Source organism: Raphanus sativus, unplaced genomic scaffold (assembly GCF_000801105.2).
Source record: "Raphanus sativus cultivar WK10039 unplaced genomic scaffold, ASM80110v3 Scaffold0229, whole genome shotgun sequence".
NCBI lineage: Eukaryota > Viridiplantae > Streptophyta > Magnoliopsida > Brassicales > Brassicaceae > Raphanus > Raphanus sativus.
In genome coordinates, this window is record NW_026615549.1 from 1 (window position 1) to 9462 (window position 9462).

Consider the following 9462-nt stretch of genomic DNA (forward strand, 5'->3'; position numbering starts at 1 on the left):
TGATGGCAGTTCCAAAGTCGCATGATCCAATAGAGGATGTCAACGATGAAGCATCTGTTCAAGGCGGGCAACAGTCTCTTTCCTTCAGCGGTGGAGGAGCCAACACAGAAAAAGAACAATAAGGATGGTCCTAGTGCAGTAGTGCGTCTCTTCCCGATTAAACGATCTCCCCCGGATTCAAGAGTAGATATTCACCACTCTCAGTGCATCCTCTGCCACAGACTCCAGATGTTCCGTTACTAACACCACCAGTTGTTGAAGGACGTAAACCTGAGATCTTGAAAAGTATCGTATATGGAGGTCTAACAGAAGCAATCACAAGCCTCGGTGTTATCTCATCGCCGCCCCTTCTGGTGCTTCAACATGTAAGTGCCCCTCAGCCTTAGCACTCCACTTCACTGTTAAAACACAACACACCTAATGTTCGTATGTACCGTTTGTGGTTGCAGTGAACATTTTGGTACTAGGTCTTGCAAACTTGTTTAGCGGCTTATTCTCATCATTCATAATGTGAGTAATCACTTAATTTCCTAACCTTGCTGGTCTAACATTTTAAAATTTTTCTTAATTTCTTAAGCTCGAATAAAAAATTGTGCCTATAATATTTTTCACCTTTTTTATCAAAATATTTTTTACTAAGTGCAATTAAAATTGTTGCACTAAATCATGATGCCTTAAGCAATGATTCATTTGTCTATGCTCCGGACCGGGTCTAAGTTATGCATAAACTGAAAAGTCTCAAGAAACTTAACAGATAAATATCTTTTGTAGCTCAAGAACTCAGAGAGGAGGAGCCTATCAGTGAAGCAACAGAGGATAACCAGACCAGCGATCAAGAAGAAAGTCGATACAAGCGACTTCTAGGGCGAAGAGAAAACTTCTCCTTCACGCAACAATCGCAATCTTATCCTTCATAATCACCGACTACTCCCAACCTGTCGTCTACTACTCTCATTCAGAGAAACACACAACAAAGACTACAAAATCGCATCCGTTTTCAGTGCATCTCTGATATGTATCTCCTTCCTCGCTCTAGCCAAAGCTCACGTGAGTAAACCCCAGAGGCAACTACCCGAAGACCGTTCTCTACTACGCGACGAATGCTGTGTCTGTGTCGGGGATTACCTATGTGGTTGGTAACGTTGTGAATCAGTTGCTTGAGGAGTACGGATGGTCTGATGGATCTGAAACTCCAGTGGGAGAGATGATGCTTTCACTTATGGGGAAAAAGGCTGGTGGCTTTGGATACTCATCATCATACTGATCATAAAAGCTTGTCTACGTGTGCTACTTTTCTCTTTCATCTGCTTATGCGACTTCTTGTTAAACTTGTTTGTGTGTGTGTGTGTGTTTTTTTTCTTATGCCAAATCTTTCTTGTGAGTGTGAAGTTGTTTCCCAAGTGTAGGAAACACAAATAATAATTTGTGTTGTATTCGAATTATTTTTGTATCTTCCAAGATTTTTATGATATCAGTAGATTGATTTTGGTGAAAAACAATTATTCAGAAAGGTATTGTTGTTCCCCACATTTTAATTTATCTCAAGAAAATTATATTAAGAAATTAAATAAGTCCATTAATGAAAATTAATCATGATTAACAATCCTAGTTATCATAATAAAACTGATATTAGTAAATATTGTTGATTATCTACATAAAAATATAAGTATTCATAAGTCCAAAGTGTTGGAGAAGTGATGTTTAATTTACAGTTTTGATGGTCTTGATATTAGAACGTTTTTCATAGTACAAGGAAGTGATTTTCAAAAAGAAGTAAAAACAATTATAACAATAAAAATATTTTTTTTGAACTTTTAACAATATAAATATTGATGGATTCTCAACTTCACGATCTTAAATGTCTCTCTAAATTGAGATAAGTATTTAGAAATATCTTTCTACAAGTTTACTCTTGGTTCTTAGATGACACTGTGGTGCAAAAGTATGACTGCGTCACACTCAGAAAGTGGAACCCATGCATACTCATGTCTTTGTAGTTGAATTGTTTGAGAAGCAAATTTAACGAAAACAAAACGTGATAGCCAATCTTTTTTTTTCTCTTATTTAGTTTTTCCATCTCTCCCTTGACTTGCAAAATCCTCTACCAATTCTTTTTTTTTTTTTGATAAGATGGATGTTACAAACTCACATGATCCAAGCAGAGGGTTCAACTATGGATCGACTGCTGAACACGGGCAACAGTTTCCGGTACGGGAGGAGGATGAAACTAGTGCAGTAGACAGGAACAAATCACCAAATAAAGGACGTCTCACCCCGATGCTATCATCTCTCCCGTTATCAACACAGCAAAAGATGGTCAATGATGACAAGAAAAAACCACCAAAGAAAGGACGTCTCACCCCGATGCGATCACCTATCCCCGTATCAATCCCAGTGGCTCTAGCGGAACCGTTACTGACACCAGTTGTTGAAGGACGTGAAGTGGAGATATTGAAAAGCATCGTATATGGAGGTCTAGCAGAAGCAATCGCAAGCCTCGGTGTTATCTCATCTGCTGCTGGTTCTGGTGCTTCAACATGTAAGTACCCCCTCAACTTTATACAACTCCACATCCACCCTGCATCCACTAGTGAAACACTACTCACAAAGTTCGTTATAAAAAAATCCTAACACTCGTACCAACCGTCGTGGCTGCAGTAAACATTTTGGTATTAGGGCTTGCAAATTTATTTGGCGGCCTTGTTCTCATTATTCATAATGTGAGTAATCACCTAACCTTTCCTAATCTTTGCTGGTCTGACAAATTTAAAAATTTCATAATTTCTTACACTCCAATAAAAGTTTGTATATTTATTCTTGATTTGTTTTTTTTTGTACAACTAATCATGATGTCTTAAGCGATCGGTTCCTTTGCCTCTGCTCCAGACCGGGTCTGAGTTATGCATAAAATCACAATCTCAATAAACTTACAGAGAATTATTTTTTAATAGCTCCACGAACTCAGAAAGGAGGAACCCATTAGAGAAACAACACCTGAAAGCCAGACCAACGGTCAAAAAGAAAGTCGGTACAAGCGACTTTTAGGACGCCGAGAAAACTTCATGCTTCATGCAACAGTCGCAATCTTATCCTTCATTATCACTGGACTACTCCCTCCTGTTGTCTACTACTTCTCATTCAGAGAAACACACAACAAAGACTACAAAGTGGCATCAGTTTTCGGTGCATCTCTGATATGTATCACCTTGCTCGCTCTAGCCAAGGCTCACGTGAGGAACCCGAGAAGCAGCTACCTGAAGAGCGTTCTGTACTACGCAACAACATCTGTGGCTGTGTCGGGGATTACGTACGTGGTTGGTAACGTTGTGAATCAGTTGATTGAGAAGTACGGATGGTCTGATGGGTCTGAAACTCAGGCGGGAGAGATGATGCTTTCACTTATGGGGAGAAAGGCTGGTGGCTTCGGATACTCATCATCATACTGAACACAGAAGATTTGTCTCAAAGAAAGATCCAACGTCGCGTTACTTTTCTCTTTTGGACTGCTTTGTGAGCTCTTGCTAAACTTGTATGTCTGTGGTTTATATTTCTTAATGCCAAATATTTGTTGTGAGTGCAGAAGTCGTTTCCAAAGTGTTAGGAAACACAAAATAATAAATGGTGGCTGTATTCAAATTTTATGATATTAGTACATTTGCTTTGTATGGAAAAATTTGAAAAAACTAAAAAATAAAGGTTCTACCGAGAATTGAACTCGGGTTACTGGATTCAGAGTCCAATGTCCTAACCGCTAGACCATAGAACCATTTGCTATATAGTTCGATATAAACATTTATATATAAATATTACCTGGCTTGCCGTTAAAATACGCTGCACTAGACTACAATATTACGAACGAAGAAGATTGCTGCTAAACGAATCAACACGAACATGATATTCTTAACACATGACCGGATTCTCCTAGCTAAATCAAAAAAAAAAAAGAGAGAAAAAAAACACAGAGATTTTCGGTTAATTCTAAAACGAAATATATCTTTATTTTGAATGATTAATAGCTAAAATAGATTTTGACCCGCACAACCGTGCGAGTATTTGTTTTCATTTTTATATGTATAAATATTTGTTTTGTAACATAAGTGATGTATGTTTTTAACGTTAATCATATACTTAAATGTTTATATAACTATTCCAAATACAATAATTTTTAAATTTTATAATTAATCAATTGTTTAAAAATCGTATGTATTCACTTCTTGTTATATATTTATCTTATTGTATTTGCATTTAGTTATTAACAAAATTAATATATTCATGGGAAAACATATTTGAAAATTATTTGGTAATTAATTTATGTTAAATTCTGACCCATCTTTCAAATACAGATTTTCTTTTACCAATATTTTTCATGCTTATTCATTTTAATTAATTATTGTATATACAAAAGTCTAAGATATGTTGATTTTTAGACATGTATTATTATAGTTTTCTAACTTAAGCCGTTCTGTCATTATATTATATTTTAAAATAAACTAGTTTATATTTATTAAAGTAAATTTAAAAATTATCAATTTAATATATTTTAATCATATTTAGTTTAATATAATAACTGTATTTTAGCATGATGATTATGACTATAAAGTAGATAAATTAGGATAGCATTTAGATTTTCATTTTATAAAAATGATAACTTAAAATACATTAAATTATTGTTAAAATATTTTTACTAATTATTGTTAAAGACTTATTAGAATTTTTTAAATATGATATTATAAATGTATATTTATATTAAGATGAATATATATCATATTACAGTAGTGGAAATATTTAAATATTAAAATTGAATAATTAAAGGATTTGAAATATTTAAATATTTTAAATTTCGAAATTAGTGGAAATATTTAAGTGTAATTTCGAAAAATGAAGATCTTGTAAAAATCTTTTAAAACAGATTTGTTAGAATTTTTAAATTCAGATGTTTATATTTTAAAATGAAAAGATATCAAGATATTATAACTAAAGTATTTTAAAAATTCTATATAATATTAATCTTAAAAAATACATTTAATAAAATTTCTAAGTGATGGTCCAAATTAAAAAATCACACATGAAAGAAGTCATTATTTCTCTTTTTAATATATAACTAGAGCGGTTTTTATTTTTATCTTTTGATAAATAAATATTTATTTGTCTAAATTATAACATGGATTTGTAAAATTATCCATATTAAATAATTGTTTAATATGATATTCTCAAACATAATTATTTATAGTTTATTTCTCTATAATATTATTTGAGAAGTCAATTTTCGATGTGTCGCACTCACGTTAACTCTTACGATGGTTGATTACACGGATACCCTTTAATGAATTAAAATTTATTATTGTAAAAATTTTTATTGATTTTTATTTAGTTTCCTTTTATAAATTTTCCAAATAACATATATAATAAAAAGAAAGATTTATAAAGTATAAAAGAAAAATTAAAACGAAAATATATGCCTATATAATATTAGTTAAATATTTTTATTTTTTTATTTAGTTTATTTTCTAAATAAGATATACAATAAAAAGAAACATTTATAAAGTTTAAAAGAAAATTTAAAACGAAAATGTATGCATATATAATATGATTTCATTAAAAAGGAAAGTTCAAAAATAGTAATATTCCATTTAAAAATAACATAAAATATACTTTTGATGTAATAAAATACTTATTTATATCTTATATTTTCATAGATGAAAAAAAATATATTTTTATATAATTTGATTTCATAAAAGAAAATTTCACATAGATAATCTTGATATTGGTAAAATAAATATTTTTATTTTAAAACAAAATTTTAAATAATACAATTTCAAAATAATAAAAAATATTTATATATCTATCTATTTTCTTAGATGATTACATAAAATAATTAAGTAACATAAACATATATATGTTTAATTGGCTACAAATAGTTTATAATTAGTATTATTGAAATATTCTATTTATTTTCATATATTTATTTGACTATAATATCTTCAATTACAGCAAAAAATATCTATAAAATTATATTTTTCTCAAATACAATCACAATGTTTTACTGTTTATTTTAAGAGATATTAGATAATGAAAATAGATTTTAACAAAAACACCTTTTGATCAAATAATTACAAAATATTTAAAATTAAAACAACACGATATACTTAACAAGGGTAGATATATTATATTTTATGATTATACAATTACATGTCTTCTTAATATTAAATAATTATTATATTTGCTTTTAAATTTATGTTTTTATGTTGTCGAAACTTAACATAACCATAATCAAAATACTCAAAATACAAAACAAATCTAAATTCAGATTTTAAGATTATTTAAAATAAGTTTCAGTTTACCATTCAATATATCAAAGGCATAAAATAATTTAGAATTTATAAAATATTTTTAATTACTGTAGATATTGATATATATTCATGAGTTTCCAAAATATATATCAGTTATTTACGTATGTAACTTCATATTGATCATTGATAAAATATGAAAGTACATGCACATTATACGAAAATAAAAATAATTGATGAGAATTAACTAAAGTAAAATAATTATATTTCAGTTTGAATTTGAAAGTGATACATGCAACTAAATATATTAACAACATGAGTAACTCGACTAATCCAACTTATATCTATTATCATAGATTAAACTAAAATAAGAATATACAATTTGTAATAATTAATTCTATAAATATAAATTATAGAATGAGTCAAAAATATTAACAAATGAAAATAAATATTAACCAACTGTTACAATTTAGTTTTTTTGTAAAATTTATATATGTAAGCATGAGACTTCATAATATCATCTTTATATTAATTTATTGAATTTGAAATCCGACACTTTAGTTTATTTTATTTCATTCTAAGCACAATATATCTTAATTTATAAATAATCATCCTAAAATATATTTTGCATATAAAAGATAACCAACCAACCGAGTAACCTAAATGCAAATAATAAAATAATCAAAATTTAATATATTTAGAATTAAATATATTATAATTGAATTCAAAAAAATAAATGCAAATCAATATATCCAAATGATAACTAAATCGACTATAAAAACAACAAAATTGACAACCTATAACATATCTAAAATTGAATGTCTAATTAAAGTAATATAATATTATTAATATAAACTATGCATACAATTATAAATTAATATGAAATTAAAAATAAATAACGATTCATTATTATATTATTACTTTATAAATACTTATATCCGTGCATGAGCACGGAAAAATCACCTAGTTGTATTGTATTTCTAAATTTTGTACGTAAGCAAAAATGTAAACCAAAATCAGAACATGTTCGGATTATTTAAACAATATGATTTAAATATAAAATCACTAAAATATGACCTGTTATCTAGTGCATCAAGGTACTTATAACCAAAAAGTGATAATTGCTTACAATATACGTATATAGACTAAAAATGGTGTATTGTTGTAATATACACGTTCTTGTTAGTGTTAACATTGAAAACTATTTTCTCCAAAAAAAAAATCAAAAATATTCAGAAAATTAAGCCTTGTAAGATTTCTAAATGTAGTTCGTACATCAGCCATATAATTATAGATTGATCATCACATTATAAATGGGCTTCGGCAAACTGAAATAAAGAAAGATTTGCTGAGATTTTATTTGATTTATTTCATAATTAAGATTGAATGGCACAATTTGGTAAATATTGAGGAAAATTCAGGGTTAAATACAAAATGTACTTTCTTTTTAATAGATTAGAAGATATTTTTTTAAAAAAGGAAAATACTTTGAATAAGGAAAGTTGTATGAATATTGGAAATATTCGATAAAGTTTGGGGACCAAGGAAAAAAAAAGAACAAACACAAAATTTGAGGGTTTTTTCTGGAACCGTCCTTTTTGCCTTGGTGCTTCCGCTATAAAAATACACAATCTTTACTTCATTGGCTGATTGGCATCAAGTAAATTTAATTCTGATCCACACAAGCAATAAACGGTTAACCAATGGCGAACATCTCTGATATGCAGGAGGAAACCTCGACGCCGTTTAGCGCAAGTTTTGATCGTTCAAACCCACTAGGGTTTGTGGAGAAAGTTCTTGAATTTATTGGGAACGAGAGCGACTTTCTGTTGAAAGACACGTCGGATAAGGAGATCGCCACTGCTGTTACGGCCGTGAAGAAGAGGTTGAGGGAAGCCGAGAAGGAGGAGGAGGATGAAGAGGTCTTGAAGACCCTAGAGAAGAAGCTAAAGGAGGAGAGTGTGACCATGGAGGTGGAGAAGCAGAATATGGAAAGCTTGAAGCCAAAGGAACCCATTGAGGTGGAGAATCCTAACGAAGGGAATGTCACGCTTGGTGAAGTTCCTAATAAAGGAAATGGGCTTGATTTTCAGATGTACTCATGGACGCAGACTCGCAAGGAGGTCACAATCAACATTCCAGTACATAGCGGAACTAACTCACGGTCCGTTACATGTAAAATCGACAGGTACCGTCTGAAAGTTTGTCTCAATGGGAATCATACAATCATAGATGGAGCACTCTTCGATGCTGTGAAGCCTGACGACTGCTTCTGGTATCTCGATAAGAAGGTCATAACAGTGCTCTTGACAAAGCACGAGTATGGGTGGTGGAAGTATTGTGTGAAAGGGGAACCTGAAATTGACACTAAGAAAGTTAAAGCAGGGAGCAGTAAACTGGATGATCTCGACCCGGAGACTCGCAGTACAGTTGAGAAGATGATGTTTGATCAAAGGCAAAAGCATGATTTGAAGAAGAAGTCCATCTCTCAGCATCACTCTCAAAACTGGATGAAAGATCGAAGGTTCTGGTAAGAATCTTACAAATAATCCTAAGTAGTAATGATTAGGACAGGATAACAAGTTGTTGGCGTTTTAATATGATGATTATATACGTTAGATCTTGTCAAGCTATCTCTAAAAATTACATATATATAAGCTGTTTGATGCTGCCTTCTATAGTTTAACTTTTAACAGTTGACATAAATTGCTTTTGACTTTTGATAGATTGTGAATGTACAAAACAAGAAAGGATAACGTTTTATCAAATATATTGTATCAAATAAGATGGTAACACAACATCGAGATCTCAAGACTTGTAATCATTGGTACAAACCATTTTATAGCGTTATGAAAGGGTGCGGATCATCTCTGATTGGTTTCAGCTGAAGTCAGATTAACGCATTTGCAACTTAACGAATTGTTTCATGAGTGGACAGATCATCTCTGATTGTATATTCCTGAGGCGCTCTTCGATGCTGTGACTTACGAAAAAAGTCCTGAATATTCTCTACATGAGTGGCCTAGAACAAAACTTACCTTCACCCCCTAAGGTGAACCTCTACATTCACCCACCAATAGGAATTAGTTAACTGAGATTTGATATCTCTTAAAAAAGGAAACCAAGTAATAAGAATTTAATGAAATAAAATTATGTTTTTAGATAAATAAAAAAA

At 30.6% G+C, this 9462-nt stretch overlaps 2 protein-coding genes and 1 non-coding gene across 3 annotated transcripts; 2 read left to right on the forward strand and 1 right to left on the reverse strand.

Annotated features, from left to right (window-relative positions):
- The first annotated feature begins 2130 nt into the window (after positions 1-2130).
- On the forward strand, positions 2131-3446 carry LOC130501612 (membrane protein of ER body-like protein). The gene is made up of 2 exons (XM_056996450.1): positions 2131-2539; positions 3079-3446. Exons 1-2 carry the CDS (start codon positions 2131-2133, stop codon positions 3444-3446), a joined length of 777 nt encoding a protein of 258 aa, XP_056852430.1.
- A 248-nt stretch (positions 3447-3694) lies between these two features.
- On the reverse strand, positions 3695-3766 carry TRNAQ-CUG (transfer RNA glutamine (anticodon CUG)). The gene has a single exon. It is a non-coding gene; the product is annotated as a tRNA-Gln (tRNA).
- Positions 3767-7917: 4151 nt separating this feature from the next.
- Positions 7918-8939, forward strand: LOC108855663 (protein BOBBER 2-like). Its single transcript, XM_018629532.2, has one exon. The coding sequence runs from the start codon at positions 7991-7993 to the stop codon at positions 8819-8821; it is 831 nt and encodes a 276-aa protein (XP_018485034.1). The 5' UTR covers positions 7918-7990; the 3' UTR covers positions 8822-8939.
- Positions 8940-9462: the final 523 nt, after the last annotated feature.